Source organism: Anguilla anguilla, chromosome 8, assembly GCF_013347855.1.
Source record: "Anguilla anguilla isolate fAngAng1 chromosome 8, fAngAng1.pri, whole genome shotgun sequence".
NCBI lineage: Eukaryota > Metazoa > Chordata > Actinopteri > Anguilliformes > Anguillidae > Anguilla > Anguilla anguilla.
In genome coordinates, this window is record NC_049208.1 from 111,652 (window position 1) to 131,133 (window position 19,482).

The 19,482-nt window shown below is 48.8% G+C and overlaps 1 protein-coding gene across 1 annotated transcript; it reads left to right on the top strand.

Annotated features, from left to right (window-relative positions):
• The first annotated feature begins 10,463 nt into the window (after nucleotides 1-10,463).
• Nucleotides 10,464-12,886, top strand: LOC118233424 (otogelin-like protein). The gene is made up of 6 exons (XM_035429197.1): nucleotides 10,464-10,472; nucleotides 10,573-10,593; nucleotides 11,016-11,137; nucleotides 11,561-11,766; nucleotides 12,142-12,266; nucleotides 12,776-12,886. The coding sequence occupies exons 1-6, from the start codon at nucleotides 10,464-10,466 to the stop codon at nucleotides 12,884-12,886; spliced, it is 594 nt and encodes a 197-aa protein (XP_035285088.1).
• The last annotated feature ends 6,596 nt before the right edge of the window (nucleotides 12,887-19,482 follow it).

A 19,482-nucleotide genomic window follows, 5' to 3' on the forward strand; every position in this document is an offset into this window, starting at 1 on the left:
TATGTACACAGGTGTACGTCCATGTAGAGCTTTAAAAGTCAGGAGCAAAACCTTGAAGTCTATCCTATGCTTAATGGGTAGCCAGTGAAGCGATGCTAGTACTGGTATGTGTTCATACTTCTTAGTTCTGGTCAAGATACAAGCAGCTGCATTCTGCACAAGCTGGAGACTCTTTAACGAGTTATTAGGGCAGCCAGAAAGCAGGGCATTACAGTAATCTAACCTAGCCGTAACAAAAGCATGGATCAATTTCTCTGCGTCCCCCATTGACAGAAAATGCCTGATTTTAGCTATGTTGCATAAGTGTGAGAAGGCAATTCTGTATATGTTTTTTATATGCATGTCAAAGGTAAGATCAGGATCAATGGTGACACCAAGGTCTTTAACAACCATGTTTGGTTCAGCCAAAAAACCATCACAGTTTAGGGTAAGAGTAGACATTTTCTCCCTTAATATTTTGGGACCTAAAACCAACATTTCGGTCTTATCCGAGTTCAGGAGCAGAAAATTAGAAAGCATCCAAACCGTGATATCTACAATACAGGCCTCTAACCGGGAAAGTGGCAGTGCTTCACCAGGTTTCATTGAAATATAAATCTGTGTATCGTCCGCATAGCATTGGAACTCTATGCCATGTGCCTGGATAATATTGCCAAGTGGTAGCATATATAGCGAGAAGAGTACTGGCCCTAGTACTGATCCTTGTGGAATACCGTATTTCATTATTGAGGAGCTGGACTCTTCTTCTTTTAATTTGACAAATTGTTTCCTGTCACATAGGTGTGATCTAAACCATGCGAGTGCCTGTCCATGAAGTCCAACACAGGCCTGGAGTCTGTCCAGTAGAATTCCATGATCAGTTGTGTCAAAAGGTCGAGGAGTACAAGAACCGACACAGAGTTACACTCGGCTGACAACAGCAGATCATTAGTAACCTTAATAAGAGTGGCTTCTGTGCTGTGGTAGGGTCTAAACCCTGATTGGAATATATCAAGGATACCGTTAGAGCTAAGGTTAGGCACTTAGTTGCTTAGCAACAGTTTTCTCCAATAATTTTGATAGAAATGGAAGGTTTGAAATAGGTCTATAATTTTCCAATTTATCAGGTTCTAGGTTTGGTTTCTTCAATAATGGCTTAATAACTGCCACTTTTAGTGACTCAGGTACGTATCCTGTGACTAGGGATGTGTTAATGATTTTTAGTATATGCTGGCCTAGTACTGGAAATAGTTCTTTAATCCAGTTTGAAGGAATAGGATCGAGTAGACAGGTCATCGGTTGTGAAGACATAAGTAATTTGGATAACTCGACCATGCTAATGGGCGTAAAACAGTTTAGTACCGCTGTCTGTAAATCTTCCTGTTTTAACCAGGTGCGGGGCTGTTTATTAACATGAACAGAAATTGTGCATGATGGAGACAATTTGGAAATCTGGTCTCTAATAGCCTCAATTTTCTGATCGAAAAAGTTCATGAAGTGAACGCTGCCAAAAATGGAGGGATAAGTTGAAAACTGTGATGATTGTTTTTTAGTTAATTTACTTAGCCAAGTTTCAGTCAGACATAATGCATTGAGATTATGGTCTATTATCAATTCCTTGACAAGATCTGCTATTGGAGTGACTGATCTAACATTTAATAGTCCAATTTTTAAGGATGGTTCACTATGATTAGTAGCAGCGTGCCGTGTTTTTATGACAATTAAGTTATCCACATCAATTCCACGGTTAGCTTTACGTATGGCATAGATGCATGGAACAGACGCAGTCTCAATATAACAGATATCAGATGCTAGTTTAAAAGTATTAGTTAAAGGGGCTTTTGAAATACTATTTCTGTTAGCTAGCTCTGAAACGCACCTTGCAGACAGAGACGTAGGGCCATATGTCTGGGACACAGGTATAAAGAAACGAGCAGGCAAACACGTAAGGTTAGAAACCTGCGGCCTGGCCGGCGCCCCGATGGAGTGTCAGGATCTGGCCTTATTAAAGCCCATCAGATATGCAGGCTAGCTCCCTAACCCTAACCCTAACCCCTAGCTGCAGGCTAGAACCCTAACCCTAACCCCAACCCCTAGCTGCAGGCTAGCTCCCTAACCCTAACCCTAACCCTAACCCTAACCCCTAGCGGCAGGCTAGAACCCTAACCCTAACCCTAACCCTAACCCCTAGCTGCAGGCTAGCTCCCTAACCCTAACCCTAACCGTAACCCCTAAACCGTTACCCTCAGTTCATCTGCTATTCTGTTGTAGTGAGTGACGTTGTTACAAAACACAGGGCCAAGTGACTTGAAATAACTGAGGAAATATTGGGTAGCATTGCTTTGAAATACATCTTGTACAATGTACAAACAGTGGCTGTGACACAAAGCGTGCGCTGGCTTAAGTGTAAACGCAACAGAAACGCAGGTGAAATGTGGCCAGTGTATGTACTCACGGATTTGACGGCCATCTTGACGGCCTTGATAGAGAAAAGAATCAGCAAGCCCGTAGAATTAGAGCTGCGTATGTCGCAACTTGTGTAGCCTTCTGTCCTGCTCCGTTGTCTGTTATTTCGTGGAGATGCACTTTTAGTGCTCATAAGGTTTATAAGGCATTTCATAGGCTTATCTGCAGGTGGGAATCCTGTTCGCTGTTCTGCTAAGCTAGAACCGGAAAACTTGATAGTGGAGAATAGAAGCAGACGCGTATGTCCCAGCAGGCTTTGCAGATGAGAAAATAACAACAGTGTGAGAGAAATTATGATGAAATTGCGTAGTTGAAACAATATGTTTTTAGCAGAATGGGCATGTAGGTTAAGGTTGACGTGATAACAGAATATAGTGTGAAATAAATAAAGTGACCATGAGCGAGCTTAGTTTACTTATGGAATGCTATATATAATAGTCGGTGTAAAGTGCTTGTTGTTAAAGTGGAGAATTAAGTAACATGTGCAATCTATTGTACTGTTTTACTTTTCTCATGTTTAGTACTTATGCTTATGGGTGAGTCATGATTTTGAATATAATGTTTTAATGCAGAGTTGTAGAACGTATGCGTAGTCATTGTTTGTATGTGGCTAGATAGAGAATAGGGCGAGGTAACATGAATGTAGAAACGTGGTGTTTGCTGATAAGAAGGTTTTGTACGGTAGCCAAGTGAAGAAATATAGTTAGTAGAAATGGCACAGTGATGAACTGGTGTAACTTTTTAATAAAATGAATACATTTGCTGTCATGAAATGCATATGGGTGGCCGTGAGTTTCAGTAAAGAAAATATAAAAGCGTAAGAAAACGTTAGTGTAAAAGAGGAAATTATCTGCCTGAGTGCGAGGCGGGATTCAATCCTTCAACCAGAGGTTTACCAGTCTGTGACTTTGTTAGCACCATGACATAGCTATGCAATTCGTGAAATATCATTAGCAAACCTGTCCGTGGTATTAAAGAACACAGGTCAGTAAGCACAGAAGAGCTCCCGTTGAATCCATATGGCTTTGCAATATTGTAGCCGGTTAATAACTGAACGTGCAGACGGTACGTCATAATGCAGTGTATACGTTCGGTGTGTAGATATGGCGCAAAAGCAATAATTGAGAGGTAGTAGACAATTATTAGTGAGGGTAAAAGCAGGTTAAAGAAACATGTCCCTAGCTGCGCTTGAACCTGGGAGCGCATGTTCCCAAGACTGTAACCTTGCCCCCTAGGCCACAGGCAGATTAGCTGTTTAAACTGGAAATGTTTCAGAGTAAAAAAGTATGGGTATTTTGCGCGTGTATGTGAGGGATGTCTATTATCAGGTACATATGTATGCTGTAATTGATTGCCCAGTTTAACGTGCCCATGCAAGCGATCACCATAGCTGAAGATACTAGTTGAGAACAGTCCAGTGATCGCACTGTTTGTCTATTATCAGAATAAACCAGCTCGACTGGGAATCCTGCTTTGTGGTGCTTTTACAGAACACAACGCAAGATCACGCCTGTTACACCACTGACGGTGGAGTGAGTCATTGCACCTGAGATGATGGAAGTAAGTGATTGCACCTGTGGGGGGACTGTCTTAGAGAAACAGAGGAGTGAAAGGAGCAGAGCGGGCGTTTAGAGCCTGGAGAGCTTAGCTTGGTCAGTGTTACGGGGCGGAAGCCCAGCCGCGCTAGTTGTATTTCTGCACTCGTTAACGGAGGGTGCTTGCCGTTTGCATGCCGTTTAGGGCCGCCGACAGCGAAGATAGCTAGCAGGTTGTAGGGCAAGGCAAGGTTCCTATGCGATGCAGAGCTGCGGTAGGGGTAGTGGGAATTTAGGAGTGCTTCTATCCGCTCTCCAGCCTGTTTACGAGGCTCTCCTGTTGCGAAGGGAGACACCTCACTGCACTGGACCAGCGGACGCCCCCACAGGAGACTCTGACTGAAGCCGTACCAGCACCGAAACTCGGACCCCGGGGAGCATCTCAAACACCGGAAAAGTGGTTTTAAAGACGTACTCAATTGAAGTGTTTGTATTTGTCTATATCGCGTGAGGTTTATGTTAAATGTTACTGATTTTAAAAGAGCAGCTGAGAGCCATAGTACCGGGGTAGGGAAAGCAGCTGAGTGAGCTAGCCAGATCCTAAAATTGCCACTGCATACGTGCCCTGAGAACACGTAAGTTTGCTGTGGAAAGTAATCTCGCTTGCGGTGAAATATCGTGTGTTTTGCCTGGAAGTGTTATAATTCCACTGTAAGTTGCACTGCACTAAGGGGGTGTAAGTAGTCTCACTTGGAGCAGCGCTATATTAGAAATATTTGGCATTACTTAGTTAGAAAATGCAATTGGTTTCAGCTGTGCAGGACCAGCAGAAGTTCTCCTAGAGCAGGCTAAGTATCTGTTTTTTGCAAATAGTGTAGCTAGATTAGACTGTTACCTGTACTTCTACCTGTTTTGTAGTTTGCCCAGCATTCGTTTTGCTGTTTGTAGTATTTTTAGTTATTTGTTCTAACCGTATTAGGCAGGTATTGTATGGAGCTAGTTAGCTTCACTTGGCTTGTAAGTAATTGCTCAGTCATCAGCTGCTATTCATTTGGTAATTGCCAGCGCTTGTTGTCTCGCTCCCTCCCAGTTAGTCTTAGTGCATCTGTATCCTTCTGCCACCACCCTTCCCCTCACTACTCCCTGTCCTCACTGCTCTGCTATGTGTCTCAACCCCATCCCAACCTGTTCTCTCCCCTACAGAACGCACTTCCGCAGGCAAGGCCCCCCGCGGCGACGGAACCTCTCCAACCTTCGCTATCCCTCATTGACCCCCTGTGACAACTTCAGTCGCAGGAGGGCTATGGAACTGCCAGTCTGCTATGTGGAAGGCTGACTTCATTTCAGCCTACGCGTCCCTCCTCTCTTTTACATTTCCTTGCCCTCACTGAGACCTGGATCACACCAGGCAACACTGCAACCCCTGCAGCCCTCTCCTCCTTCTCCTTCTCTCACACCCCCTGCCCGTCTGGCCGTGTTGGGGGCACAGGTTTGCTGATCTCTCCCTCTTGGAAATTCTGTTCTCCCCCTCTCTCACCTCTCCATCTCTACCTTTGAATACCACTCTGTCTCAATCACCTATCCTGTTAACTTGTATATTGTGGTTATCTATCGCCCTTCCGGGCCCCTGGGAAGCTTCCTCGATGAGCTCGACACCCTGCTCAGCTCCTTCCCGGAGGATGGCACCCCACTGATCCTGTTGTAGTCTGTATTGGTATCTGTTTGCTGTTAGTGTTTGTTTTGTGTTTCTGTGGGTTTATTGTTTTTCACATCCTCCGTCCCAGTGTTTTCGTTCTCCCGGTCACTTGTCTCGCCAGTGCCATCTCTGTCTGTGTTCCCTGAGCTGCTTCACTCCCCTGTATTTGTGTGATTTCACTATTTGGGTGGTTCCGGGTATTTGTGGTTTCCCCCCTTCTTTCCAGTCGTTTTACTTCCTGCTTGTATCTAGTTTTACTAATTTCTACTAATCCTTACTAACTTATAGATTGTGAAGTACTAACCTCATTAATATACTAACATGTGAATTTTACTAATGGACTAACAAACACTAGTTTTGGGTTTTTGATAGTTTAGATCACTATACTAATACATTAACCATTCTCCCCTTTTCCATGCTGCGCTGTAGCTCTGCCCCTTTTCTTTCTAGTCTGCCCTAACGCTGAATTCTGCAATTGCCTGCACCTGTGTCTGCACGTGTTTTACCTGCTAAACCCAGGCCGTCTTATCATTGTTGTCTGATTCCAGTCTGCATTTTCAGTCCCCTGTCATTTAATTAATTATCCTAATGTTCTTCACCTGGATGTTGTTTGTTACTCTGCCCTCACTCACGTAACCCCTCCTTGATTGTTACCTTCCCCAGTGTATAAATGTCAGTCTTTTCCACCAAGCTCCCTCTCAGAACGTTGATCATATTCACTGCCGATGTTTTGTAAGCCTTTGTTTATTGAGATTCCTGAGACCCCCTTTCCGTACGACCTTGAGTTTGCCTGTCCCTTTTGTTTGATTGCTTTCTGGTTTGACCTTCGCTTTGTTTTGACTTCTCTTCTGCCTGTTCCTTTGTACCTTCGCCTATCTGATCTCTTGGTTTTTGATTTTTTGCCTGTTTACCACTATTCTTTTGGAAACTCGATTTTGTACCGTCCTATCTCTGATTACTTGGCTTTGAACTTTGGACTGAATAAAGACAACGTTTTTTGGATTTCCCTGGTCTCCGTTTGGGTCCTTACACAGAACATAACCGATCCTCCTGGGAGACTTCAACATCCACCTTGATGCCTCCCACTCCGCAGCCTTCCTGCCCCTACTCCACTCATTCGATCTCTCCCTGATGCACTCCCCACCAACACGCAAAGCTGGCAACCTCCTAGACCTGGTCATCCTGAGGAATTGCTGCTCCTCCGATCCCGCAGTGACCCCTCTGCACCAGTCCGACCACCACTTCATTTCCTTCTCCCTCCCTCTTGCTCCCCTCCCTCCCTCCCCTCCATCCACTCCTACTGTCATGGTCCGCCATAACCTCCGCTCCCTCTCTCCCTCCTCTCTCGCTTCTAGTGTCACTGCTTCACTCCCCACTCTTGAATCTTTGTCCAACCTTCCCACTGACTCTGCATCCTCCGCTCTGTCTTCCTCGCTTTCCTCAGCACTTGACTCTGTCCTCTAGTCTCCAGGCTGGCACGCTCGTCCCCTCCCAGTCCATGGATGTCTGACCCCCTCCGAACCAACCGTGCCAGCCTGAATACGAAGGTGCGCCCGATTCTCACAAAGACCTCCTTGTCTAACACAAACGGCACAGTAGCAGAAACTTACCTATATCTACAGATAAAACTGAACTTCTGTTCACTGATGACAGGGCTTTAATCAAGATTCATAATGATGATGAGAAACCTTGCACATTTTTTTCAGAAGTTGGGAAGTTGTGTGTTTGAATGGTGGACTGTGGTATTAAAACAAGCAGCGGTTCACTTGTGTTTGGGAGGAGTGAGAGTGCATGCTTGTCTGCGGTCTTGTGACCTGGCTAAGGAGGTCATGGAAATGAACGTGAACAACTTCCAGATCTGGAGAAACTTGGTCGTTTTCTAAAACTCCTTTTCCTATAGATGTTTACTCCCCTGGTGTCCGAATCTGCCCTTCCGAGAAGCGTCTTTCACAACTACACCGCCCGGGACGTGTCTGCAGGTAAACGCTGTCCCCTCAGCTCTAACCCCTGCCCGGGGTTTGGGAGTTGCGCTCATTATGTAGAGATTACCCTGGGTCAGTCGCTGCCGCTGTCCTGCCGAAGCTGTTTGACCTGAGGGAGGGGGGAGACTGTGACTGCTCCCAGTTTCAGGGCCTGGGAGAGCGCTGTCAGATCAGTGAATACCTCCTCCTGTCGCGATCGCCCTGTACCCCTCTTCGGTTCTGTCGCTGTTCCCCTGTACCCCTCTTCGGTTCTGTCGTTGTTCCCCGGTACCCCTCTTCGGTTCTGTCGTTGTTCCCCTGTACCCCTCTTCGGTTGTCGCTGTTCCCCTGTACCCCTCTTCGGTTCTGTCGCTGTTCCCCTGTACCCCTCTTCGGTTCTGTCGCTGTTCCCCTGTACCCCTCTTCGGTTCCGTCGCTGTTCCCCTGTACCCCTCTTCGGTTCTGTCGCTGTTCCCCTGTACCCTTCTTCGGTTCTGTCGCTGTTCCCCTGTACCCTTCTTCGGTTCTGTCGCTGTTCCCCTGTACCCCTCTTCGGTTCTGTCGCTGTTCCCCTGTACCCCTCTTCGGTTCTGTCGCTGTTCCCCTGTACCCCTCTTCGGTTCTGTCGCTGTTCCCCTGTACCCCTCTTCGGTTCCGTCGCTGTTCCCCTGTACCCCTCTTCGGTTCTGTCGCTGTTCCCCTGTACCCCTCTTCGGTTCCGTCGCTGTTCCCCTGTACCCCTCTTCGGTTCTGTCGCTGTTCCCCTGTACCCCTCTTCGGTTCCGTCGCTGTTCCCCTGTACCCCTCTTCGGTTCTGTCGCTGTTCCCCTGTACCCTTCTTCGGTTCTGTCGCTGTTCCCCTGTACCCTTCTTCGGTTCTGTCGCTGTTCCCCTGTACCCCTCTTCGGTTCTGTCGCTGTTCCCCTGTACCCCTCTTCGGTTCTGTCGCTGTTCCCCTGTACCCCTCTTCGGTTCTGTCGCTGTTCCCCTGTACCCCTCTTCGGTTCCGTCGCTGTTCCCCTGTACCCCTCTTCGGTTCTGTCGCTGTTCCCCTGTACCCCTCTTCGGTTCTGTCGCTGTTCCCCTGTACCCCTCTTCGGTTCTGTCGCTGTTCCCCTGTACCCCTCTTCGGTTCTGTCGCTGTTCCCCTGTACCCCTCTTCGGTTCTGTCGCTGTTCCCCTGTACCCCTCTTCGGTTCTGTCGCTGTTCCCCTGTACCCCTCTTTGGTTCTGTCGTTGTTCCCCTGTACCCTTCTTTGGTTCTGTCGTTGTTCCCCTGTACCACTCTTTGGTTCCGTCGCGATCCCCTGTACCCCTCTTCACTTCCGTTGCAATTGCTCTCTGCCCTGTATTCAAGATAATAAATGACTGCTGTATTTTGAGTGTGTATTATTTACATGTGAAACCTATGGCAGGATTGTATATTTATTCCATATTGTGGCATCATGAGAGGGCGTGTCATTGATGGGAGGTACGTCTCCTCAAAATGGCTGCAACGCACTACAAAACAGATGGCTGCCATACAAGACTACAACAACCGGGTCGCCGCCGACTAAAGCCGGCTGCGGCTAATCGACTTGGTGGCGGCTTTATTTAAGGAGGCCTTCTCTGAAGGGAGGGGGTTAGATGTGAAGTGATTGTGTGCTTGTCCAAGTGAAGCTTTGTAAACTATTACTTTGGTGGTCGTGAAACTTTGTTACCTTTTAAGACTGCATTGTTAAAACCTTTTGGTTGATTATTAAAAAGCCCACCACATTTTGGGAAACTGCATGGACCTGCTTTTGTTTGAGCGCCCCCACACGCTGATGAAGATTCCCAGCCTCATGATGCCACATTATTTAACCACAAATATTCAGTGAGTAGCATTTTCATTGTTATCGGCATACCTTTAGGCTATTGTTCGCTTTCTTGTTGCTTTGATGGAATATGAATTTTAGGCAGTGAAAAAATATTTTTTGCACTCCCAGATAGATGCTATTGTCCAGTGTGTCATGTATTGGGGAGTATTGTTGCAGATGAGACTGCAGGGACGAGGTGCTTATGAAATGGACAATTGTGGCACTTTGAAACTCCGTATTTTTCATCAGTGTCTTGTATTGTATCCTAAAGGCTGAAATCATGAATTATGGTGTTTTCACTCATTGTTTGGTTGCGGGAGCACTGAATGTCTGAGTTGAGCAATCCCTGGATGTGATAGTGTTCAAATCTGTTCGATTTAGTTTATATATCACGGGTGATGGGCCCATTTGAGTGGCTGAGTGTGTGTTCATTGGCCACCACTGAGGCTTAAGGATGTGATCTGAAACCCAGCTGTGAACTGCCTGAGGCACCTGTAATCCCAGAGATGGCATTAGTCTTTCCCCCAGGATACCAGAGTACCGCTGACAGTTGGCTCCTGTGTCCATGTCTGCGCTGCTGTGTCCATGTCCCCGTGTCCATGTCTGCGCTGCTGTGTCCATGTCCCCGTGTCCATGTCTGCGCTGCTGTGTCCATGTCCCCGTGTCCATGTCTGCGCTGCTGTGTCCATGTCCCTGTGTCCATGTCCGCGCTGCTGTGTCCATGTCCCTGTGTCCATGTCCATGTCTGCGCTGCTGCGTCCATGTCCCTGTGTCCATGTCCGCGCTACTGTGTCCATGTCCCTGTGTTCACACTGATTTTTCGGCTTCATAAGAATTGTGAATTTTGCGTATGTTGTGTAAACTTTAGACCAACGTGCGTTCTAATTCCTTTTTAATTTGAGACGGTAATTTTCATGGTGAATATTTGAAATGCATTGTCAGAGCTGTGTTTTTTGTAATGCAGTACCAAACATCAGGCAGAACAGAGATGGGATCTGTAGGTCGTGGGGACAGTACCACTTTGAAACATTTGATGGAATCTTACTACTTTCCTGGAGCCTGTTCCTACATCCTTACTGAAGACTGCCGCTCTATAGAAACAACAGTACACGGTGTGGGTAAGACTGCCGCTTTGTAGAAACACAGCACGCGGTGTGGGTAAGACTGCCGCTCTGGAGAAACACAGCACGCGGTGTGGGTAAGACTGCCGCTCTATAGAACCAGTGTTCTCAAGTACGGACCCCATCATTACTTAAATGATCTGTGTTCCTTAGACTGGCCCGTTGGTCAAATGAATGGCAGCACATAAATCTGTGTTGAATATTCGGCCACCTGCACGTCACCGTCAGTGAATCCACTCTGAAAAGAGCTGAGTAACTGCAGAAATTGCACTGTGTGCTGCTTTTTCTTCAGGAATGCTAATTTGGGCAGATGTCAGTCACAGCTCCCTATAAAAGCAGGTGGCAGTAGGAGGTGAGGGTAGCGGTAGGGGGGGTCTCAGAGGTAATCCCCAATAACAGGCTCACCCCGCCCCCCCCAGGTGCATAACAGCCGGAGCTGTAGGGGCTCGGTGTACTCCTGCCCCCGCTCCCTCAGCCTCCACTTCCCCAGTGAGGAGGAGATCACCATCGCCGGCTACCAGGTCCACAAGGGCGGAGTCCGGTGAGTGCTGACCGATGGGCTTGGGCGGGGTCGGAGAGTGCTGGCCGATGGGCTTGGGTGGAGCCGGTGCATTGAGCTACCGGCAGGTGGTGCTGATGAATCTCTTTCTGTTTAAAAAATAACAAATAGAAAATTGCAGAAATGGATCTCAAGGGGTTATACTCTGCCTTGAAGCTGTGCCAGGTACCTGTTCTCTGTGGCAGCTTCAGATTGTGATGTTTTTTGTGCAAAGGGCTTGGGCAGTGTTGAGCCACAGGTATCGTGTTACCCTTCATATCTCCGTCTCTGTATACACCTGAAAAGTAGCTGATGAGTTTTGGCGTATAAAGTGCACAGAGCAGTTACAGTAGTCACACGGGGCCGGGGGCAGGGGGGTGTAACTCTGGGTGGCCCTTTGATTGGCCTGTTCTCTCTCCCGGACAGCCTGAGTTTGCCGCAGACGGTCCGCAACGTGTTCCTGGAGCGGCTGGTGGACTACATCCTGGTGAAGAGCACGTTTGGGTTCTCGCTGGCCTGGGACGGGGGCTCGGGGGTGTACGTCCGGATGACCGAAGAACACAAAGGCCATGCCTGCGGGCTTTGTGGGAACTACAACGATGACGGATCGGATGACCTCACCACCAGCTCCAGTGAGACGGGTCTGCCGCGGTTATGCGATCGGTCGTCTCTAAATTGGGCCGATTATTTCTGTAGTGAGCCGCCCTGCATTCGGGAGTGGGACAGGACTGGGTCTTTGTGCAGTGGCAGGGAAGTGGGCTTTCTTTGGGCCACCCGAAATGCAGAAAAGCTCTAACGCTGCCTCCCTGTCCCCGCCTGGTTCTGGCTCAGTTTTGTGCTGGGATTATGGTTTGATTTACCTGTGCTGTGACACTGAGTGAGTCCCTGTGAGTAACTGAGTGAGTCATTTTGAATGAGACCCTGTGAATGAGTCACTCTGAATGAGTTGCTGTGTAAGCCTCTGAATGAGACTGTAAATGGGGGTTTTATGGCTCTTGCCTGTGCAGATGTGCAGACGGAGGACGTTGCTGATTTTGGGAACAGCTGGGTGGTGCAGCTGCCCCAGGAGAGGCGCTGCAGGTCAGTGGAGGAGGAGTTCCCCAGCCCCTGCACCTCCGAGTCACGCATGGACGTGAGTGTTCAACACTGCATATACACTGCACTCATACAGAGCGCATATGCACTGTGCTTTACACACTGCACTTATACACTGCGCTTATACACAGTGCATATGCACTGTGCTTTACATACTGCGCTTATACACAGCGCATATGCACTGTGCTTTACACACTGCACTTATACACTGCGCTTATACACAGTGCATATGCACTGTGCTTTACATACTGCGCTTATACACAGCGCATATGCACTGTGCTTTACACACTGCACTTATACACTGCGCTTATACACAGTGCATATGCACTGTGCTTTACATACTGCGCTTATACACAGCGCATATGCACTGTGCTTTACACACTGCACTTATACACTGCGCTTATACACAGTGCATATGCACTGTGCTTTACACACTGCGCTCTATACAGTGTGCTCACTCACACATGCCTGTATGTGTATTTGATTTTGTTTGTTCGTGCATGTGCACATGCTTCTGTGTGTGTGTGTGTGTGTGTGTGTGTTCAGGACGCCATTGAGAAGTGCAGTGCCCTCCTGTTCTTCCCCTTCCTGTCCTGCCATGAGAACATTGACCCAAACCCCTATGTGGCCAGCTGTGTCTCCGACTTATGTGTGTAAGTCCCCTATGCACCAACCCTACTCCTGTCACTCAGGCTCTGCTCCACCCCTCACTCCTGTCACTCAGCCTCTGCCCCACCCCTCACTCCTGTCACTCAGCCTGTGCTCTGCATACATGAATATGCATGAGAAATACCCAGAATTCTGAGCAAAATGAGCCTTCCTGTTGTGTGACAGGGCGGACGATGTGGACACTTTGCCGGACTCTGGAGTACACCAGGGCCTGCTCACACGTGGGCTACCCTGTGACAGTGGAGAGACAGCTTCCCGCAGTGCTGTAAGTGGACTACACTACACCACACCCCATCCAGCAGCACACTACACCCTAACCGTTAGAGCATGGCACAGTCCTTTTAAAATCTGCTGCCCAACGTGAGGCCGACGGTTGTGAGGAGAGTTATGCTATAGTGTGTTTCCTAGCTTACGGTTGTGAGGAGAGTTACGCTGTACTGTGTTTCCTAGCTGACGGTTGTGAGGAGAGTTACGCTGTAGTGCGTTACCTAGCTGACGGTTGTGAGGAGAGTTACGCTGTAGTGCGTTACCTAGCTGACGGTTGTGAGGAGAGTTGCGCTGTAGTGTGTTTCCTAGCTGACGGTTGTGAGGAGAGTTGCGCTGTAGTGTTTCCTAGCTGACGGTTGTGCGGAGAGCTTCGTGCACAGAGACTGCATCAGCTGCTGTCCTCCCACCTGCACCTTTGAGAAGGAATGCCTGGGGAGCAACCTGCACTGCCTGGATGGCTGCTACTGCCCCGATGGTGAGAAACTGTGCGTGTGCGTGTGCGTGTGCGTGTGCGTGTGCGTGTGCGTGTGCGTGTGCGTGTGCGTGTGCGTGTGCGTGTGCGTGTGCGTGTGCGTGTGCGTGCATGCGTCTGCTTGTGAATGTATTACTTTAACTAATAAATGGGCAGTTCAGCATTTTGATGGATAATTTTAAACCCATTACCAATTTTGTGCGTGTGTATATGGTGGTGTGTTTGTATGGGTCGGTGCGCGTGCGCGTGTGTATGGTGGTGTGTGTATGTGTGTGCATGCGTGTGTGTGTGTCTCGGGGATGATCCTGCAGAATGGGAGCTGTATCAGTGTCTGTGCCCCTGTGTGTACCATGGCTCTGCCTTCCCTCTGGGTCACGTGCTGGAGCAGGGATGCAGTGTGTGGTGAGTCCCGTTACCAAACACTACATACACTTTTATACATTTACCTACCACACCGACACATTAGTGCCCTTACCATTACCAGCCATACTGACACATTAGTGCACTTACCATTACCAACCATACTGACACATTAGTGCACTTACCATTACCAACCATACTGACACATTAGTGCACTTACCATTACCAGCCATACTGACACATTAGTGCACTTACCATTACCAGCCACACTGACACATTAGTGCACTTACCATTACCAACCACACCGACACATTAGTGCACTTACCATTACTAACCACACTGACACACCGTTACACTTACCGTACGTACATGCAATGTTGCATATGTTGTATTTGACGTATTTGTTGTGTAATTAATGTTCTATTTGATGTTGTATGTTTCGTTTAGTTTAGTTTAGTTTTTGACAAAATTAAAACACATGTATCAAAAGACTTGCATGTGAAGAAATTGTCAAGGATAACACCCAAAAAAATCCTGGACTTATTTCCATCGTGGTCCTTGATGTTCCATCCGTATGTGATGTATTTTATATGTATTTATGTTATGATTTACTGTTTAGTGTCTGCATGGGAGGAATATGGAACTGCACAGAAAACAACTGCACAGGTAATCCAATCTTTTACCCACGTGAATGAGTGAGTGGCGGCTCGGGGGGTGTGTCACAGAGTGAGTGGCGGCTCGGGGGGTGTGTCACACAGAGTGAGTGGCGGCTCAGGGGGTGTGTCACACAGAGTGAGTGGCGGCTCGGGGGGTGTGTCACACAGAGTGAGTGGCGGCTCGGGGGGTGTGTCACACAGAGTGAGTGGCGGCTCGGGGGGTGTGTCACACAGAGTGAGTGGCGGCTCGGGGGGTGTGTCACACAGAGTGAGTAGCAGCTCGGAGGGTGTCACACAGAGTGAGTGGCAGCTCGGGGTGTGTCACACAGAGTGAGTGGCAGCTCGGGGTGTGTCACACAGAGTGAGTGGCGGCTCGGGGGGGTGTCACACAGAGTGAGTGGCGGCTCGGGGGGTGTCACACAGAGTGAGTGGCGGCTCAGGGGGTGTGTCACACAGAGTGAGTGGCGGCTCGGGGGGGGTGTCACACAGAGTGAGTGGCGGCTCGGGGGGTGTCACACAGAGTGAGTGGCGGCTCAGGGGGTGTGTCACACAGAGTGAGTGGCGGCTCAGGGGGTGTGTCACACAGAGTGAGTGGCGGCTCGGGGGGTGTCACACAGAGTGAGTGGCGGCTCGGGGGGTGTCACACAGAGTGAGTGGCGGCTCGGGGGGTGTCACACAGAGTGAGTGGCGGCTCGGGGGGGTGTCACACAGAGTGAGTGGCGGCTCGGGGGGGTGTCACAGAGTGAGTGGCGGCTCGGGGGGTGTGTCACACAGAGTGAGTGGCGGCTCGGGGGGTGTCATACGGACTGTGTGTTTCAGCGGAGTGCTCAGTGACCGACGCATCCCATGTGAGCACATTTGACGGGCGGATGTTCCTGCACAGTGGCGCCTGCCAGTACGTTTTGGCGAAGAGCCGGGGGAGTAGTCGCTTCACGCTGACACTGCAGTATGTTCCCTGCGGAGAGGTAAAGCCCTACCCCAGAGCCCCGCCCTGCCCACGGAGAGTAGGTGAAGAGCCAATGGCAGAGCAGTGTCAGTGGTTGCTCTTGTTCCTGCAGGGTCAGGAGTATGCCTGCATGCACTCAGTCACGCTGGTGGTGGAAGAGGACGTCAGTCAGCAAGTGACGCTCACCAGGGAGGGGGAGGTCCTGATCGGCATCAACCAGGCCGCCAACCTGCCCTACAGCGAAGGTACGCCCAGCCCTGTCCCAATCCAGGCCCTGTCCCATCCCGGGGGGTCTGAACCCCATGCTGCTCCTCATGTGAAGACCCAGCAAGCCCTGTGGCTCTGCAGCAGCAGGGCCGGAGAGCCTGCTCAGAATAAAGCAGAGCCAGATTTAGAGCTCTTAGGCTCTGATCTGAGAGGCCCACAGGTTCTCCGTACAGCCTCTCTGTGTAATATCTTTATATATGTTTGTTATTATATAATCTTCCTGTTTTAAATGTGCTATGGGTGTAGATAGCAGTTTTTAGCAGTTGTGTTTGTGGCGTTTGACAGACACGGTGGAGGTGCGCAGGCTGAGCACCGTGTTCACGCTGCTGAAGACAAGCTTTGGTCTGCGGCTGCAGTTTGACCGCAGCGGGGGGCGGCTCTACCTGCAGCCTGGGACGGGGGCTAACGCTAACGCCTCTACTGAGCAATCTAGCAAACAAGTAACTCAATCATAATAAACGTTTACAAAATCTGTTTGAAAATTTGTATTAAAAAAACCCCACCCATTCACCTTCCAACTACTTAGACTGTAGTATGGAGATTGAACATGTGAGTACAATGCCCAGTCAGGCATTGAGAATGACCAGCGCAATCTCTCGGTAATCATTCTGTTTACTCGGCCCATGTTCATCCTCCCGTTAAAAGGTTAATTAAACCATAGAATTTAACAGAGTCTTTTATAAACAAACTTATAAATAATATAGCAAACCAATAATTTAATGTTAATAAACCGTTTTGAAAAGTTAACATGGAACAAACCCCCTGCCCGCTCGCCCTCCAACTCCATAGACTGTAGTATGGAGGTTGAACGGGTGAGTATAATGCCCAGTCAGGCATTGAGAATGACCAGCGCAGTCTCACGGCTCATTCTGTGTTTACTCTCCCCATGTTCATCCTCCCGTTACATGGTTAATCAAACTATAATATTTAACGGAGTCATAAAATTGTATACATGGTAGCATAGAGGTTGACTGGTGGAGTGTAGTGTCCAGTCGGGTGTTTGATCGTCCGTTCGTCCGTTCGTTTGTCAGTTCGTGTCTTGAGTCGGTTTGTCTGGTCGCATGCTCGGCCATTCATCCGTCCAATTGCTCGTCCGTTTAAGTAGTTGGAGAGCGAGCGGGTGAAAATAGATTCTGTAAACAATTTATATTAATTTGCTAAATTATTAATAAATACTTCGTTAAATATCATGGTTTAATTAACCATTTAACGGGAGGATGAACATGGGCAGAGTAAACGGCGAATGCAATCGCCCGGCCACTCGTTCGGCCGATCGGTCTTTTGCCAGCTCGTGCATTCGTTGGGGGAACTATTTGGACATCTGGAACGTGGCTGACGCAATCTCGCGGCTCATGATTCCTATTGTGCTCACCAAAATCACCCTCTTGTTAAAACATAAAATTGTGTACATGGCAGAATGGAGGTGGACTGGTCGAGTGTATTGTCCTAGGACAATGGAAAGTAGCCAGCGCAATCCCGCGGTGAAAGACTCCTCTCTTTCTCACCAGAACATACTCCCATTAAATTCGCAAACCTTCATCCCGGATTAGCCAAGATTGAGAGTTGTGCTCGACAGGCGTAGGCCCGTGCATGCCCTTGGTCTCCCCCGACCAACCACGCAGTCCATGTACTGTGATGGGGGGAGCCATTGTAATATTCTATGCCCTAGCCCTAGCCCTAACCTTCTTTTCACACAGGAAATGAGGCTGCATCATCAGAGAAAATACATGAGCATGTGTGTCTATTCAGCGTATTAAGAGGCTGTATGGCCTTCACCCCCCTCCTGCCTGAGCACGGGGGGCATACCTCCACAAGATATTCAAACCCTACATGCCAGCCAGATCCCTCCATTCTGCTACCTCAGGACGCCTAGCACCTCCCCCTCTTCGCACCTGCACTTCCAGAACACGTCTCCTGTCTGTTCTGGCCCCACGATGGTGGAATGACCTCCCTGTGGAGGTCAGAACAGCTGAGACACTGACCCATTTCAAACGACGACTGAAGACTCACCTCTTCAGGCTGCACCTCTCCCCATCCCTCCCTACCCCCCTGTAAATGACTAAACTTAGGGTTGTAACTAGGCAGCTGTTTCGTAGGTGACTCGGGTGCATTAACCGTCTTAACTACTGCTTGTATTTTTTCCATAGATTGCGTTGTTGCCGTTCTCGTTGTGTTAGTGTTAATCAGTTTAACCTTCAGGGTCCAAGTTGAACTATGCGGTTGTTCCCTGTACTTGGACCGGTACTTCTCTCTAGGGGTTTCGTCATACTTGTTCCTGGTTATGGTTATACACTTTGTTGTACGTCGCTCTGGATAAGAGCGTCTGCCAAATGCCTGTAATGTAATGTAATGTAATGGGAACGTCTACTCCAAATCCGCCTCCTTCGTGGACTACGTCAGACGAGCCCTGAGGAAACTGGGCCTGGACGGGTCAAAGGTCAGCGGCCTGGGGTTTAGCACACAGGGGCTCTTTATGAAGGGAAAACCTAAAGTTCGAGAGCTTGTGTAGTCCTGAGTTTACTCCCCTACTGCACTAACACAGCCAAACTGCTGTGGCTCCTTTCCAGATCTCTGACTGCCTCATCCAGGGCTACCATGAGAAGTACAGCCCCAGGAAGCAGGAGATGCAAGCCTTCAACATGGTGGGTGAGCTGCAGGAGCGAGTACATGCGCACGCACACAGGTTACTTACACACTTAAGGGGTTAGTCACACACACAAGGGGTTTAATCACACACACACATACACACACACACACACACACACACACAGACATGTATACACACACACACACACAGGGTTTAATCACACTCAAACACACACACACACACACACACATACACACACACACACACACACACACACACACAGACATGTATACACACACACACACACAGGGTTTAATCACACTCAAACACACACACACACACACACACACACATGTATACACACACACACACAGGGTTTAATCACACTCAAACACACACACACACACACACTCTCACACAGACATACAGACATACAAGGGATTTAAACACACACTCGCACACTGGTGTGATCTGTGGAGCGCAAGTAATGAAGGTTATGCTGTAGTGTGTGCTGCTGCATGTGCTGGAGTGTGTGGGAGCGTGTGTGGGAGCACATGGGATGGTTCTGCTCCACGCTTCTCACTGTTTATGGAATTCATAAAACACAAAGTTTCTTCTCCCTGCGCTGTGTTAACGGTAATGCTAACGGTAATGCTATGGAAGGCCTGCAGTTTTTACTCATCCAGTGTGACTGCATGTCCTTCTTTTACAGCTGAAGGTGTCCTTGGCTCCCTGCATAGAGGCCTTGATACTGCTGGATCGCCTCTGCTACCTGAAAGAGCAGGTAAAGCTCTGTCCTATGCCCAGCCCTGCCCCTTGGTCTGCCCCCAGGACCAGGATGCTCGGTGCTTAGAGGGATGTTTACCCATAGTTCCCTGGGTCACTGACAGGAAGGGGCACTGGGCTGTTCCCTTCAGCAGGGCATAAGAGTGAAAGATGTAGGAGTGAAAGTGTTTTTTGTTTTCCATGTTTTACAGGAGAACACGTGTTTTTTCAGCCGTGGTGCCTCTGTTTGATCCGCTGATGTCA